We start from the raw sequence: 18,430 nt of genomic DNA on the forward strand, positions 1-18,430 counted from the left end.
CCTCTGGACCTCCAAACAAACATGCCGAAGACTAGAGAAGAAATGGCACCGTGAACAGACACCGGAGAACCACACAGCCACAAGAACGCCATGCACCAACACCATCACCTCATCAGATCCGCCAAATGGACCTCCTTCAAGGACCACCTCAACAACAATACACACAACAGCAAACAGCTCTTCAACATCGTGAAGGAACTCTCCAACCCCAGCTCCAACACCACCGCATCCCACCATCGCAAGACCTGTGCATCTCCCTGGCCACCTTCTTCCATCGCAAGATCACAGACATCCACAACAGCTTTGACAACCAGACCACTGACACCTCAGGCCCCACGACCACCACCCACAACGACCCCCTGCTCACCTGGACTAACATCAACGTCACCATCAAAATCATGAACACCATCCACTCCAGCTCCTTGTCAGACCCGTGCCCACACCACATCTTCGACAAAGCCAGCACCACCATCTCACCCCATCTCCGCAAGGCCATCAACATCTCCTTCAAGACCGCGACCAAGCAGCTGACCCGCTACCTCGAGGAGAACAACATCCTGGACCCCTCCCAGTCCGGGTTCGACAGCAACCACAACACCAAAACTGCCCTCATCGCCGCCACCGATGACACCAGGGTCCTGCTGGAAAACGGTGAAACCACGGCCCTCATCCTCCTGGACCTATCAGCCGCTTTCAACACGGTCTGCCACTGCACCCTACGCACACGCCTCCACAACACAAGGATCCGAGACAAGGCTCTGGAATGGACCACTTCCTTCCTCTCCGGCGAAACCCAGAGTGTCCGCCTCCCCCTTTCTGTTCCAAAGCCTCCAAGATCATCTGCGGCATACCCCAAGGATCATCCCTCAATTCGACATTGTTCAACATCTACATGGCCCCACTCGCCCACGTCGCCAGACTGCTCAACCTCAACATCATCTCCTATGCCGATGACACACAGTTGATCCTCTCCCTCACCAAGGACCCCCTCACCACCAAAACCAACCTCCACGAAGGAATGAAATCAGTCGCCGAATGGATGAAGAACAGCCATCTAAAGCTGAACTCGGACAAGACGGAGGTCCTCATCCTCGGCTCCACCCCCTCAGCGTGGGACGACTACTGGTGGCCGACTGCCATGGGAGCAGCACCAACACCCACTGACCACGCACACAACCTGGGGTTTGTCCTCGACTCAATGCTCTCCATGACCAAGCAAGTCAACGGCGTTTCATCCTCCTGCTTCAACACCCTCTGCATGCTCCACAGGATCTACAGGTGGATCCCCTTCAACACAAGAAAATCGGTCATCCAGGCCCTCGTCAGCAGCAGTCTAGATTACAGAAACGCCTTCTATGCGGGAGCCCCGGCCAAACTGCTGAAACAACTGCAACGCATACAGAACGCCTCTGCCTGCCTGATCCTCGACATCCCTCGACACAGCCACATCACACCCCACCCAAGAGACCTGCAGTGGCTGCTCGTCAACAAGAGGATCACCTTCTAGCTCCTCACCCAGGCACACAAGGCACTCCACGAGACCAGACCAGCATTTTATAAACCATCGCGGCACCTGCGGTCTTTGGATCAGTTGCTTATGCAGATCCCCTGGTTCAATCGCCAGAGGCTTGGCGGAAATTCTTTCGCCCGTAACGCTGGTTTGGCTTGGAATCCGTTACCGCTGGCTCTGAGGAGTGTCTCTGACCCACTGATTTTTAAAAAACAACTAAAAACGCTGCTCTTTTAAGATTGATTCGGAGTGTGATTAATTGGACTTTTGTGAGTTAGCGCCGGGTCACTTTTAGTAGCTGTGCACTGTACAAATGAAATATAACATAACATAATATACCTCAAAAGACGATTCACCTTCTACACCCCGAACCGCCAGCTCCGTTCCGCTCCGCCGACCACACCCTCGCCCACATCCGAAGAACGACCTCCCGAGGCAGATCGTTCTCCAACCTCGCCGCCAAGACCTGGAACACCCTTCCCATCCTCCTACGGCAGACCCAAGACCTACTAACCTTCAGGAGGCTACTCAAGACCTGGCTAATCGAGCAGTAGCAGCAGCACCAGCCCCCAGCGCCTTGAGACCCTCATGGGTGAATAGTGCGCTCTACAAATTTCCTGATTGATTGATTGATTGATTTAGACCCACTTTTTTCTAAACCATTGAATATTAAAGATCTATTGTCTCCATTGTTATCTTCATGGTAGTGGCCTTCCCAGATGTTAAATAAATCATCTATATATCACTACCGCAATACTATTATATTCACATATTTCTAATTATCCTCATTCTATGCTTCTACTTTCTAATACCAGCCCATCACTACATTTCTATAAAATGTGGATAATAAGTGGCCCATTATTGTACCAGTTTAAACAAGTAGTTGTTGTGTAAACTGATTAAGGTGAGAGCATTTCTAACATTCTATTTTGTTTTAATTTGTATATCAATCTTTCTTTCAGGAAGATTTGCTAGCCTTTAAACCCCATGTGGAATCTATGTGTGCTGGATTGTTACGGCCATGGTTCCATCCTATTTTGTGGGGGTCAAGGAATTCTCTATATGTATGTACGAAAGTCCATCACATCTCAGATGTAGACTGCTAGTCATTTTATCAGGAGTGCCAAAAATGTCCTATATATTTGCCCGTTTTTCTCCAAAAGTTAATCAAAGAAGAATGTCCCTGGAAGTTGTGTCTCATTTTTATGATCTTGGGAATTAGATAGAGGTTGGGTATCACATGATAAATTACTCATAAATATTATTTCCCTTCTAATCCATCAATTCCCTCTCTGTCCATGCCTGGTGGTATGTCAGTTTTAGATATTGCATTGGATTTTGCTTAATCGTTGTATATTTTTTGATGTCTTCAAATATGTTTTTCTGCTCCCTAACCATCACATATCCAAATTCGATGACTGGTTTAATTGCAATTCTTCTGTCTACTTTTTTTTAAAAATTCTTCTGTTTACTTATATTGCTTTCTGTTTTTCCAATGTTAAATTGTGTTTTTCCTTATGTGAATTTACTCTCTCTGATTGATCAAGTTCATTTAATATTCGCTCATAAAATATTACCTGTTGGTTATGAACAGAATTTAGATTTTTTTCTGGAGGCCACTGTGACCTCTTTCATGTATGTGTATATTAAATTCATGGACCCATTCAACATCCTATCTATTCTCATCTTTATTCAAATTCTCCTACAAGTGAAATTATGTTTTTACGATTGCATACTTGTAAATTCATTATTTTTCCACTTTCCATTTTTCTTCTCATCATTGTCTCTTTCTTTTCTAACTTTTAGTGGCATGTGCCTAAACAGAAATCCCTTGGAGACAGATATAAATCAATTTTTTTGTGTTGACTAAGTCGGTAGGTTGCGTTGGGTATAAGGTAATATTTCTTAGAGGGAAAATTCGATGTTTGATAGATTGTTATATTGTTAATTTTCAATGTTTCATTATTTCCTGAGCATTTCCTTTGCCAAATCTTGTTCTCTTTTTGTTGCTGTTCCACATCTTTCCTCTTCTTGTGTTCCTCTTTCTTAATGTCCTCTTCCTCAAACAGCATTCTTGTTCCAATTAGCGATCTGATCTAGATGCATCAGGTGCGTTTTGTCTAAAAAAGTAAACGATTGTACTTGTTCTATCGCCCTTGTCTGACCTTCCTCTTTTAATAAATCTTTCTCAGTCTTTTTCATTTTCTGAAAAATATTTTCTTGCTCAATTGATTGATGTTTTATAAGTAGTTGCATTGATTTATTACCCGTATCCATCTTCAAATTACCCCAGTCTTGTAATAATGCTGCACTTGCTCCCTGGCGTGTAGGTAATGTTAGAGTTCTTAAACTTCACATAACTCAATTCACTTTTACGTAATATTTATGAGAGATAATGTCCCAGGATTTGGTAAGTTGTTTTTTCTCCCATTTTCCCAACATTAATACCTGCTACTTACTATCGCCCTTCTCAGCATTTGTACCCAATGTATTCCTTTGCAATGTCACCCTATTTTTGTCTTTAAATTCATCCACAGCTGCATATCTTGCTGCATGTTTTAGCTCTATCCTCCACCCATTATATTTTCTATTCCCTTTATGTATTACTTCACACTTGATGATGATACTGTTACTTTTTTGAGTCCCTGATTTTCAAATATCCACCTTTCCCTACAGTTTACATAACTCTCTACAAGCAGCAGCTCGGAGAGTTATTGCAAATTTATGTTCTCACAGACACCTACACCTAACACAGGTTTGCCTCATGGGAGACAGAAGCAGGCTTTAAGTAGGTGTCAAGAATGCTGACCTACTTATACTGACCTACAAAGTAATCTTTAGTTGATGTATTGACCCCTTGTGTAAATATTGCAGAGCCTATCTGTGATGTAATGTCTGCCAATGTAATGCATGTGACATAATGAGGGTAAAGTGTGCTGTTAGAGTTATCACTTTGACAACTGTAGGCTTTTGTGCTGTAATATGTGTGTGTGTGTGAGGAGTGAGCCAGAAAGAGGGGATGAGAGAGAGAAAAGGCACAGAAGAAAAAGGTGTGGGAACGTGTAAAATATGTTATAATAGGGGTTTGTATGTGTTGTGTGTGTTTGTGTGGGTGGGTGTATGTATGTGGAGTGTTAGAGTACAGTAGGCTTAACAGGTTGAGGCATAAGATTACGGTTATTACTTTACAATACAGTATGTTTAGCACTTTATATGCAATACTTGAAGTTATTGAGTTATAAAATTATAATTATCTTATACTATATCCTATTTAAGTAATGTGTTACTTTATGTTTGAGTGCCAAATTCCTTTAAGGGGCAAGAGATTTCCTTCAAGATCCCTTGAGTACATTTCTCTTCGTTTGTATTTTACTATGAAGACTTACATTGCCTTATATGTGCCTCATTTGGGGAACATCCATTACGACGCGGTCTTTACACCGCACTACCATTACAATTCTGCTTTTACAACGCAAGTCGTTACCACGACTTGCGCTGGAGGGCGCTCTAGGCTAAGGAATAGTAGATTTACTATTCCAACACCTTCCCTACTGTACGTAGGCTGGAGTTGGAATAGTAAATTATACTATTCCTAAATCCAGCACCCTACAGCACAAGTCGTGGTTACGACTTGCGTTGTAAAACCAACATTGTAATGGTAGTGCGGTTTGAAGACCGCGTCGTAACATCATACATCCCCTCATTTATAGATATTTTGTTACTGGCTTTCTGTGGTTGACAATTGTTTAACTAAGTGCTCACCCTTTCAATTCATGATTGAAGGACGGAGAGGATAAATCAGACCTTAAATGAAGAAAGGGGGTATAATTCAATCCATGATTGAAGCAAAGGGGCATAATGCAATTCAGTGTTAAAGCAAAGAGGGTATAATTCAATCTATGAATGAAGAAAAGAGGATATAATTACATCCATGAATAAAGCCAGGAGGGTATAATTCAATCTGTGGTTGAAGGGTATAACCCAATCCTTGATTGAAGAAAAGGTGGTATATTCAATCCATGATTGAAGTAAGGTGGGTATAGTTCAATCCTAATTTAAGGCAAGAGGGTAAAGTACAATCCTGGATTGAAGCGAGGAGGGTTTAATCCATTTCTTGATAAAAGCAAGGTAGGTAAAATTAATTTCTTGATTGAAAGAAGGGGGGTACACTTGTGTGGGTGAGAACTGTGATCAGTGAGTGGACCTTTTGAGAATTCAGCTCTTCAAACTAGATGCACACCTTCCAATGCCAGGATTCCCACAGCTCAACTGAACACTCTGTCAGTTCTACTTTCTGGTCTTTATTAAAAATCTTTTGTTGGATATAGGTGAGAAAAAGATAAAATGCGTGCAATATTAAATAATGTGTTTATTTGAATCAATATATGTTAAGTAGTATTTAATTATCAATAAAGAAACACAGGAAAGGAGTGTTTTTCTGGAACATCTTTATAAACTACTAAAGACATTTGTTTACAAGATATATTAGCCACTCTAGCCATTTTGACATCAGTGGAATGAAAGGGAAGACACAGCAGTGCAAGAAGTAGGCCTACATGTAATTTACATACTGCCCCTTCAAAATGTTGGGAAAATTACGCTAATTTACACAAAGGTCCATGTCAAGTATCGCATGTGACTTTTCCAGGTGAGGACCTATATTGCATAGAAAACCTACTCAAGCTACTGCGGGAGACTGCTTTGAGTAGAAAATTCCTCTTGGCAAGACATCTTCTTGAAACATATTACTGCGTGTGAAAATGACACAAAGTTTTACGGTATAAACAATGGCAAACATTTCACACATATTGTGTAATCCAAAATCCAGTAATTCTCCAGAATGGATGCTCTTATTGGCAATTACACATGGGATTATTCAGAACCAATGTCCCATGTCAGAAGCATGTCCCCGCGTGTAGCCGCAGTGCCCCATCAATGTGCATCTGAGAGTAGATTAAGAATTCCTTAGGCATGGAGTGCACTGCCTTGTTGGGCATGATCTTGTCATAGTAATGGTAACGGAGTCTACTGCCCTTCCAGTCGGTGCTGAATGGCCAGAAGCCATATAGGGTAAGGGTGTCGCAGAGCTCGAGGGCCGCGCTGACCAGCATGAATCCCGATGACAACCTATGTACCTTCAGCCCCTTAGTCCTCCAGTGCTGCGCCAGCTTCTGAAGGTACACGGGATGGAAGGACACCATCTTGGAGGCCAGGCCAAAGTCTTCAAGCGTGTACTGCACCTTGAAGGACACCTCGGTGTTCCCCGTGAAGGAGAACACTGGCATCAGGATGAGGGCATCTCCATAGGACTGCATCATGACCCCAAAGGCTTTCCTTCCGTGATTTAAATTATGAAACCTAAAACAATAGAAAAAAGGTACACAAGCATATGTCAGTCTTAAGTTCACGCTTTCATGTTGTAAGTACAAATAGCAGCCAAGAAAGACTTAGGGCCATATGTAGGTGGCCCAATACCGGTGGGTAGCGGTGAAATTCAGAGTGAGGTTGCCGCTTATCGAGATAGTGAAAGCACCGGCTTCACTGTCCTCAATAGTAGTCCGTTCTAACTGACATTGATAAGCTTGTTTACCAACTATAGCTATGCCACCCCCTCTCCCTGATATTCTATCTAATCTTTGTAGGCAATAGCCCTCTGGGATGGCTTCAATGATCTCCGGCATGGAATCTTGGTCTAACCAAGTTTCCGTAAGGAAGAGCAAATCCCATTGCTTTCCGCTAAGGAGGTCATGGATGTCAAGACAGTGTTTACGTAGGGAGCGTACGTTCAGCAGGCCACAGACCAGGGTGTGTTGGTCTCTGAATTTAAACTCCCCTATATGGAAAGCGAAGTTACAGTGGCTGCAGCTAGCGTTGTTTTCTACGTCCATACTGTGTGAGCAAGGTCCAGAATGCTCACTGCGGAGGAGAAGAAGATCCTCTCGACTCCAACAGACATGGTCTACAGGAGGGGCAGGGGGTATGGCCCTGGGCCGCAATCGGCCGCGGACGGATTGTTACGGCCATGGTTCCATCTTATTTTGTGGCGGTCAAGGAATTCTCTATATGTATGTAGGAAAGTCCATCACATCTCAGATGTAGACTGGTAGTCATTTTACCAGGAGTGCCAAAAATATCCTATATATTTGCCCGTTTTTCTCCAAAAGTGAATCAAAGAAGAATGTCCCTGGAAGTTGTGTCTCATTTTTATGATCTTGGGAATTAGATAGAGATGGGTATCACATGATAAATTACTCATAAATATTATTTCCCTTCTAATCTATCAATTCCCTCTGTCCATTCCTGGTGGTATGTCGGTTTTAGATATTGCATTGGATTTTGCTTAATCTTTGTATATTTTTTGATGTCTTCAAATATATTTTTCTGCTCCCTAACCATCACATTTCCAAATTCGATGACTGGTTTAATTGCAATTCTTCTGTCTACTTTTTTTTAAAATTCTTCTGTTTACTTATAATGCTTTCTGTTTTTCCAATGTTAAATTGTGTTTTTCCTTATGTGAATTTACTCTCTCTGATTGATCAAGTTCATTTAATATTCGCTCATAAAATATTACCTGCTGTTATTAGGACAGAATTTAGATTTTTTTTCTGGAGACCACTCTGACCTCTTTCATGTATATGTAGGCTGTGGGGTTTTAGGTTTAAACCTATAATAACTGATAAAACCCCACTGAAAGAGAAATAGCCCTTACCAGTGAAAACATATAAACACTGAAAAAACACCTGCACAACCACAAAATAAATGCCATTCAAAGAAAGGACAAAGAGAGCGAAAGAGTCATTTATTTACTTCCTGATGGGGCCAATACAATGTAACATTGTTATACAAGCTAGCAGTAACAAAGCCTGGGCTAACATTATTCGTCTTGAGTTTTGTTGTTTAGTGATACCCTAAAATATTGTTTCTTCTTCCTTTTGCTTTTTTCGGTTTTGTGGTCTTAGGTCTAAAGATGCAGGGTTTAGAAGCATGTTTTAGGTCTCATTTAATTATTTTATAAACTGTAGAGAATCAGGAAATATCAAAATCATATTTATATTTTGGCTGCGTTTGATTCTTTCACTGTTAGGTAAAATGGCTTGTTTCATAAGAAGCTTTCCTGATATGTGTAATCACATTGATGAAAACGTGACAACAGACTTTTGGAGAACATGGAACGCAGTGTCACTTGGAATGTTCTGCAAAAAATGTTCTTTCCAAGTTCAACAAAGATTTGATTGATATTGTTTGTATTTGCAGTGATTCAGCTACATATATGAAAAAGTTGTGTGATGACCTGTCAAAATTGATACCTGAGCTGAAGTGATTCCTTGTAGGAGATCCTTGCCACTTGTTAGATGGTGTGCTGAAAGCATCTTTGCAATCTTCAGAGTTAATGAGGGCTGCTATTGACTTTTTAGTCTATTCTGGTGCACTGTTTTCTAATGCACAGGAACTAAAGCACAAATATTTATAATTTTGTGCTTTGTGTGGCATCAAAGAAAGAGCCATCTCAACTATGTCCCTTAGCTGATGGTTCTCACTCCAAGGGGCTATGAATGCTATATTATCCATGTGCCAAACATTTACACAATGTTTGCTGAGTGATGGTGCCAAAGGCAAGAAATGTGAGGATCTTTGGTCGCATAAACATAGTGATGTGAAAAAAGTGCACTCTACTGCATTATTAGATTTTTACAGGAAAACATAACTTCTGTAATGGACTTAATAAAAAAAAAACTAGAGCTTGAAAAAAGCCTTGTCTGCCAAGTGTTCAACAAAATTGGTGTAGATGTGAAACCATTCCTTAAGAGTAGGCTGGGCTACACCTTTAGTGACTTTGGCTCAGCAACCAGTATTGGCAGGGAAAGCTATGTCAGTGGCCAGAGTTAACAAATTGTGTACTGGCTGTTTTGGAGTTGCTCGTCTCAAGTACCAATGTAGAGAGGGTCTTTTCACAGAAATTTAAATGGGAAGGAAAGGGCGAGCGCACATGACCAAAGACTCACTGAAGAAGTATTGTATGGTGTATTACAATAAGTTTAATTTGCAAAACTCTATTTGGAACTCATATACACTATACATACATTGTCTATATATCATGTTCTATAAGTGCAGAAAGCAAGCAATAATAAAAGCAAAACGTTCCATAAACACAGGAAAAACACTTTTTCTGTTGTTTTTAGTGGCGCGAAAATGTGTAACCACTGATAAAAACTGTTTTTTAAGGTATTGAAAACACTGAAAAAACCCCACCAGAATTCACCAAAAATAGAAACTGAAAACAGGAAAGCCTATGTATATGTATATTAAATTCATGGACCTATTCAACATCCTATCTATTCTCATCTTTCTTCAAATTCTCCTACAAGTACAATTATGTTTTTACGATTGCATACTTGTAAATTCATTAGTTTTTCCACTTTCCATTTTTCTTCTCATCATTGTCTCTTTCTTTTCTAACATTTAGTGGCATGTGCCTAAACAAAAATCCCTTGGAAACAGATATAAATCAATTTTTTTGTGTTGACTAAGTCGGTTGGTTGCGTTGGGTATAATGTAATATTTCTTAGAGTGAAAATTCGATGTTTGATAGATTGTTATATTGTTCATTTTCAATGTTTCATTATTTCCTGAGCATTTCCTTTGCCAAATCTTGTCTCTCTTTTTGTTGCTGTTCCACATCTTTCCTCTTCTTGTGTTCCTCTTTCTTAATGTCCTCTTCCTCAAACAGCATTCTTGTTCCAATTAGCGATCTGATCTAGATGCATCAGGTGTGTTTTGTCTAAAAAAGTAAAAGATTGTACTTGTTCTATCGCCCTTGTCTGACCTTCCTCTTTTAATAAATCTTTCTCAGTCTTTTTCATTTTCTGAAAAATATTTTCCTGCTCAATTCATTGATATTTTATAAGTAGTTGCATTGATAAAATTACCCGTATCCATCTTCAAATTACTCCAGTCTTGTACTAATGGTGCACTTGCTTCCTGGCGTGTAATGTTAGAGTTCTTAAACTTCACATAACTCAATTCACTTTTACGTAATATTTGTGAGAGATAATGTCCCAGGATTTGGTAAGTTGTTTTTTCTCCCATTTTCCTAATATTAATACCTGCTACTTACTATCGTCCTTCTCAGCATTTGTACCCAATGTATTCCTTTGCAATGTCACCCTATTTTTGTCTTTAAATTCATCCACAGCTGCATATCTTGCTGCATGTTTTAGCTCTATCCTCCACCCATTATATTTTCTATTCCCTTGATGTATTACTTAACACTTGATGATGATACTGTTACTTTATTGAGTCCCTGATTTTCAAATATCCACCTTTCCCTACAGTTTACTTAGCTCTCTACAAGCAGCAGCTCGGAGAGTTATTGCAAATTTATGTTCTCACAGACACCTACACCTAACACAGGTTTGCCTCATGGGAGACAGAAGCAGGCTTTAAGTAGGTGTCAAGAATGCTGACCTACTTATACTTACCTACAAAGTAATCTTTAGTTGATGTATTGACTCCTTGTGTAAATATTTCAGAGCCTATCTGTGATGTAATGTCTGCCAATGTAATGCATGTGACATAATGGGGGTAAAGTGTGCTGTTAGAGTTATCACTTTGACAACTGTAGGCTTCTGTGCTGTAATATGTGTGTGTGTGAGGAGTGAGCCAGAAAGAGGGGATGAGAGAGAGAAAAGACACAGAAGAAACAGGTGTGGGAACGTGTAAAATATGTTATAATAGGGGTTTGTGTGTGTTTGTGTGGGTGGGTGTATGTATGTGGAGTGTTAGAGTACAGTAGGCTTAACAGGTTGAGGCATAAGATTACGGTTATTACTTTACAATACAGTATGTTTAGTACTTTATATGCAATACTTGAAGTCATTGAGTTATAACATTATAATTATCTTATACTATATCCTATTTAAGTAATGTGTTACTTTATGTTTAAGTGCTAAATTCCTTTAAGGGGCAAGAGATTTCCTTCAAGATCCCTTGAGTACATTTCTCTTCGTTTGTATTTTACTATGAAGACTTACATTGCCTTATATGTGCCTCATTTGGGGAGCATCCATTACGACGCGGTCTTTACAACGCGCTACCATTACAGCGCTGCTTTTACAACGCAAGTCGTTACCAAGACTTGCGCTGGAGGGCGCTCTAGGCTAAGGAATAGTAGATTTACTATTCCAACACCTTCCCTACTGTACGTAGGCTGGAGTTGGAATAGTAAATTATACTATTCCTATGTCCAGCACCCTACAGCGCAAGTCGTGGTAACGACTTGCGTTGTAAAACCAACGTTGTAATGGTAGTGCGTTGTAAAGACCGCGTCGTAACATCATACATCCCCTCATTTATAGATATTTTGTTACTGGCTTTCTGTGGTTGACAAATGTTTAACTAAGTGCACACCCTTTCAATTCACGATTGAAGGACGGAGAGGATAATTCAGACCTTAAATGAAGAAAGGGGGCATAATTCAATCCATTATTGAAGCAAAGGGGCATAATGCAATTCAGTGTTAAAGCAAAGAGGGTATAATTCAATCTATGAATGAAGAAAAGAGGATATAATTACATCCATGAATAAAGCCAGGAGGGTATAATTCAATCCGTGGTTGAAGGGTATAACCCAATCCTTGATTGAAGAAAAGGTGGTATATTCAATCTATGATTGAAGTAAGGTGGGTATAGTTCAATCCTAATTTAAGGCAAGAGGGTAAAGTACAATCCTGGATTGAAGCGAGGAGGGTTTAATCCATTTCTTGATAGAAGCAAGGTAGGTATAATTAGATTCTTGATTGAAAGAAGGGGGGTACACTTGTGTGGGGGAGAACTGTGATCAGTGAGTGGACCTTTTGAGAATTCAGCTCTTCAAACTAGATGCCCACCTCCCAATGCCAGGATTCCCACAGCTCAAATGAACACTCTGTCCGTTCTACTTTCTGGTCTTTATTAAAAATCTTTTGTTGGATATAGGTGAGAAAAAGATAAAATGCGTGCAATATTAAATAATGTGTTTATTTGAATCAATATATGTTAAGTAGTATTTAATTATCAATAAAGAAACACAGGAAAGGTGTTTTTCTGGAACATCTTTATAAACTACTAAAGACATTTGTTTACAAGATATGTTAGCCACTCTAGCCATTTTGACATCAGTGGAATGAAAGGGAAGACACAGCAGTGCAAGAAGTAGGCCTACATGTAATTTACATACTGCCCCTTCAAAATGTTGGGAAAATTACGCTAATTTACACAAAGGTCCATGTCAAGTATCTCATGTGACTTTTCCAGGTGAGGACCTATATTGCATAGAAAACCTACTCAAGCTACTGCGGGAGACTGCTTTGAGTAGAAAATTCCTCTTGGCAAGACATCTTCTTGAAACATATTACTGCGTGTGAAAATTACACAAAGTTTTACGGTATAAACAATGGCAAACGTTTCACACATATTGTGTAATCCAAAATCCAGTAATTCTCCAGAATGGATGCTCTTATTGGCAATTACACATGGGATTATTCAGAACCAATGTCCCATGTCAGAAGCATGTCCCCGCGTGTAGCCGCAGTGCCCCATCAATGTGCATCTGAGAGTAGATTAAGAATTCCTTAGGCATGGAGTGCATAACCTTGCTGACCATGACCTTGTCATAGTAATGGTAACGGAGTCTACTGCCCTTCCAGTCGGTGCTGAATGGCCAGAAGCCATATAGGGTAAGGGTGTCGCAGAGCTCGAGGGCCGCGCTGACCAGCATGAATCCCGATGACAACCTATGTACCTTCAGCCCCTTAGTCCTCCAGTGCTGCGCCAGCTTCTGAAGGTACACGGGATGGAAGGACACCATCTTGGAGGCCAGGCCAAAGTCTTCAAGCGTGTACTGCACCTTGAAGGACACCTCGGTGTTCCCCGTGAAGGAGAACACTGGCATCAGGATGAGGGCATCTCCATAGGACTGCATCATGACCCCAAAGGCTTTCCTTCCGTGATTTAAATTATGAAACCTAAAACAATAGAAAAAAGGTACACAAGCCTATGTCAATCTTAAGTTCACGCTTTCATGTTGTAAGTACAAATAGCAGCCAAGAAAGACTTAGGGCCATATGTAGGTGGCCCAATACCGGTGGGTAACGGTGAAATTTGTTACATTTCACCGTTACCGACTGGTATTTAGGCATTTGTGATGTAGGGAGGATTCGATATTAAGGAATTGGTAAATACCGATTCCTTAATACCGATTCCTTATGGATTTGCATTTAAGGAATCGGTAATAAAGATTCCTTAAATGCAATGTAGGTAGCACTTAAAACAGCGCACCTCAGCCTTAAGGAATCGCTATTTACCACCAACTCCAAGTTGGTGGTAAATAGCGATTTCCTTTCAAAAAGCACTTTTTTGCTTTTTGAAGTGTGCCATGTGGCACACATCCATGCCCTTAGGGCATGTATGTGTGCCACATGTGCACACATGCACATTTCAGGGTTGCCAGACGGTGTCCTTTGGACACCCTGGCACCCTTGAAATACCTCCTGCGATTACCGAATCAAATCCCGAATTTCTTCGCATTAATTCCTATGGGCCTCCAAGCCGATAGGAATGACTAGGTAGGTGATTCCTTATTACCGAATCGGTATTACAGAATCGGTAATAAGGAATAATAACGATTCTGTATTTTTGATCGAATTATTACCTACATATGAAATACCGATTTCTAAATACTGAATCAGTAAAATTTGGTATTTCCCTATCGGGCCCTTACAGCCACATGCATCAAGCGATTTTGGAATCGCAAACGGTGCGAATCGCAAAATTCAGCCGTTTGCAATTCCAAAATCACTATTTGGGATGCATCAATGCAAAAGTACAAGAAATCGCAATTTTTTGCGATTTCAGAAAATGCAATTGCATTTAAGGAATCGCATTTTTGCGATTCCTTAAATGCAATGCATGAATGTTTAAAAAATTGCAAATTCGCAAATAGGGGGAGCAAATTAACACGAGATTGAACCTCTTGTTAATTTGCGTAATCTTTCAAAAATGCTCAAAAATGCATTTTTGAAAGTGTCATGTTACACACACACATGTCCTTTGTACATGTGTGTGTGAAACTTGCACTTACAAAAACATTTCAAGGGTGCAGGGGGGGGGGGTCCTTTGGACCCCCCTCAGCACCCTTGAAATGCATTAACAAATTGCGATTCTCAAAATGAAAATCGCAAAATGTTAATGCCTTCCCATTGTTTCCTATGGGCCTTTTGGCCCTAGGAATCAATGGGAAGGTTTTCCTTAATTGCGATTCGCAAAATGTGAATCGCAATTAAGGAATATTAAGAAATCGCAATTTATTTAGCGATTTCTTGATGCATTGCATTTTGCAATTCCTTAATTGCGATTCCTTATTTTTCGCAATTAAGGAATCGCAAAGTGCAATATTGATGCATGTACCTGTACGTCCTTTAATAGCATCTAAAATGGCCAAGGCCACGTAGAGGGGATTTATTTTAATGAAAGATGAAAGGGAGAGTATAGTGGAGGGTTGTGGGGTGGGAAGTAAAACACGAAAAATGGACGAATCTGTCACAAAAGTGCCCTTCCAAGTATGCTATGTTATGAATTGATGTAGGGCATATTCTGCCACTGGTATGACCCTGAAGTGGGAATAACTCTACTGACAAATGTGTGGAATGTGAGGAGTATTATACATCTTTTTCCTGTTTATTATTTCAATCGCTACAACACTGAAATAGTATTGAAGGCGAATACACTGTTGAAATAGTCGAATCACCCACCAACACCGGTTTCTGGCTTTCCTGAGGCCTTTTGCCCCTACAGTGACAAAACAGCCAAAAAGCTAACAAGTGTAGAAATACATTTGAGGGTCTCGACAATACCTTTGACTCAAAATGCTCGGGTTTACAGTGACGAGGTGAACTTTCTTTCCTGCATCATTCGTATAGTTGAGGAGAGGCGGCACGTTGAATCTGTGAGGAGATGCAGAAAAGACAAAAGATGAGAGACCTGGGCAAAACTCGACCTGCAGGGTGGCGGCTTCAGGTGCCCTCCAAGTGCATCTTTCATGAATAAGAGTGAAAGGGCAGAAGGAAAACGTGTTACCAAGCACTAAGAAGTGGAGGTTCTCCGACAGGGTTAGAACATAAAGGAGTTGTCTCTTTTGTGCCATCCAAAGCAGCTAAATGTTAATTTAAAACTATAAAACTCACAGAAAACCAAACCTAAACTCCATCTCCCATGATGCCCTTCTTTCTAAACTCAATTTTCCATGATGCCCTTCTTGCCTCTGGCCACTGCTTCCTCCCCAGAGCTCTCAACAGCAGCCATCTTAAGAAGGCCTTGCTTTCTGATAATGAGAAAGCAACATCTAAACAGCGCAGTTCTACCCAGATCAACTTCAATCAATAGTGTCAGCATCACACCTCACGCTACTAGTGAAGCTGTTTCTTCCTGAAAAACGCTAGACTTCTTTAAAAAAATATCTCAAATCATTAACTTTGGGAGGTAATTATGACCTTGGTGCAGGCAAGCCATGTGCAGCACTTCCCCGTTGCTTAAATTCTTGTGTACTTGGGTGGTAGAAAACCTGAAATTTTTAAGGTGGGTTCTCACGCACCTCCAAACTTGATTACTTCATGCTAATGAGTGCTAATTATGTATTTACCATGTTTACACGAGTATCCAGCACTGCAGTGCCAATTGTGGTTGGAAAACATTTGAGAGACGATGAATATCTATACAGTTGAGGACTACATTTACCATAATGCCTTCGGAAGACTGGTGCAGGCAAGCAGACAGTGTGCTTCCACCTCCCCCGCCCACTCCCTTTCTTGCATCTTCTTAAGAACTCTGATATCTCAAGCCGACAGGTGGTGGAGGAAAGCTCCGTCCTTCTCTGATCACCACATTGTGTCTTTTCCTCACCCTATGATGGCTCTTTCCTCTTTTCTGCCTTCTCAGGACTGGTAAACCTTGGTCTTTCTCCTTCAGCTGCTTGCCCTACAACTGCAACCTCTGACTTTCAGCTCCTGCACAGTCAATGCAGCCCCTTCTCTCCTTACATATATCGCACCTTAGCTAGTGCGTCACTTAGATGGTCACACACACTCTGTAGACCACCTTTTAAATTCATTTTTCACATAAGGTTCTGATGGAAATCAGATTAAACAAGAGGCCTGGCTGAAACATGTTGACCACATTGGATGTGAGAGTTCATAGTCCCCTACACACACATCTGCCGCCTTGCTTTTAACACTGCCTAGGGCCCGCCATTAAAATAGTCCCAGTGAATATTGGGACCCTTAGGACAGTTTTAACACACACTCTCAACACCATCGCTGCACACTCACTTAACAAAACCCGCTCCGCTGTAGTCAGGCGTCGCAGCACACCCTAGGCACACTCAGTGCCCTGGGTGGGGCCTGATGATGAAGGATGTCACCAACTAGGTTGGTGGTTGAGGGCCTTCATAAAAAAACGAACGTTACTCTTGAACACGCATCTCGAGCTTCTATTCACTAGCTAGTTCTTGTTGGTTCTCATTGATGTAATGAGATGCAGTTTGTTGCAATGACCTGAAACCGTCTACTTTTAGCTGCTTCTGGGTGGCTTCAATGCAGAGTTGTTAGCGTATATTTTTTGATTCAATAATGCACAAACTTGATTTAGTTTTCTGCATAATCAGGATGGGCAGTTTTCGGCACATGTCAGAGATGACAGTTGGACTGAAGGTGGTTGTGGAATTCTAGCTTCCAGATAACAAATATCACCATGACCTAGATCACAAAATACAGAAATAAGTGATAATTTGACTGATTCTAGAGCATGTGGGTTCAGTGAAGGGGCTACACAATTGTACAACAGTTGTATGTCGAAATATCAACAGCAAAGATATCGTGGAACCATAATATTGTGTTAAAAATATCCATGACAACAATATTGAGAAGATAAGTGCATATAGGTAAGCATAGATGTACTACTCTGAACTCAACAGCTACATAGCTTGCAGATATAAATATATATATATATATATATATATATATATATATATATATATATATATATATATATACTAGCAGCCCGCCCCAGCGTTGCCCGGGGCAGAAGGGGGCTGGGGGCAACATTTCAGGCTTGGGTGCACTCCTGCCCCGACATTGCCCAGACCGCCTCCCGCCCGCCTCTCACCTCCCGCCTTTGCCTTTGCCTTACCCCGCCCGCCCCGACATTGCCCAGACTGCCTCCTGCCTCCCGCCTCGCCTTTGCCTTACCTGAGCCGTCGCTCTTCCCCGCGCTCCGGACTTCCCCGCCACTCCTCGCTGCTCGTCACCGCTCCTCCCCGCCTGTCGTCATCACGCACGTTGCGGACATCGCTAGGTCGCGGCCAGCGCTACGTCGTGGCCAGTGCTACTTTTAGGGGACTACTTTGTTTTTAAAGTTTAATTTTTTAATTTACGTTTTTTTTATTTTATGCAGCCTATGTCCATCTACACACCCTGAGAATTACAACAATATATTGGGTGTGTGGATTGGCGCTGTGGTTCCCGAGTTTACCGTGCCAAAAGGTTTCTGTTCTCTCTTTATAATAGTAGAATAGATATACTTATCACTGGGGTATATAAAAGTGGATTGAAGTAAAGTAAATCTATACGTACCTATATAGACTCATTATCTTGATATGTTTGTGCTTGATATTCCGGTACCACGATATTTTGAAGTCGATATTAAGGTGGAATTCATGTCAAATGTGCTGGTACAAGCTAGAAAACCCCCTAATCTGCTGGTGGAAGTATGTTCATCCAGGAAGGGGCTTGTCAGTGCTTAATTTGAGCCAGTGGCTTCTGGTGCTCAGCACTAGCACTTTTATGCCAGTTCCCCAGCCACTCTTCCCACCTAACAGCTATAGGCCGCC

General features: G+C 41.2%; 1 protein-coding gene across 2 annotated transcripts in view; it reads right to left on the reverse strand.

Annotated features, from left to right (window-relative positions):
- Positions 1–6,405: 6,405 nt before the first annotated feature.
- Positions 6,406–18,430, reverse strand: part of LOC147678591 (alpha-2,8-sialyltransferase 8E-like) — a 123,766-nt gene continuing 111,741 nt past the window's right edge. Inside the window, exons 6-7 of one of the 2 annotated variants that reach the window (XM_086946609.1) lie at positions 15,402–15,491; positions 6,406–6,868 (exon numbers count right to left, since the gene is read on the reverse strand). In XM_086946609.1, coding sequence (XP_086802735.1) covers positions 6,406–6,868; positions 15,402–15,491 — 553 coding nt within the window. Of the gene's footprint in view, positions 6,869–12,445; positions 13,515–15,401; positions 15,492–18,430 lie in introns of those variants that run through there. The other variant, XM_086946608.1, reaches the window with a different exon arrangement.

This window comes from Lissotriton vulgaris, chromosome 12 (genome assembly GCF_964263255.1).
Source record: "Lissotriton vulgaris chromosome 12, aLisVul1.2, whole genome shotgun sequence".
Classification (NCBI taxonomy): Eukaryota; Metazoa; Chordata; class Amphibia; order Caudata; family Salamandridae; genus Lissotriton; species Lissotriton vulgaris.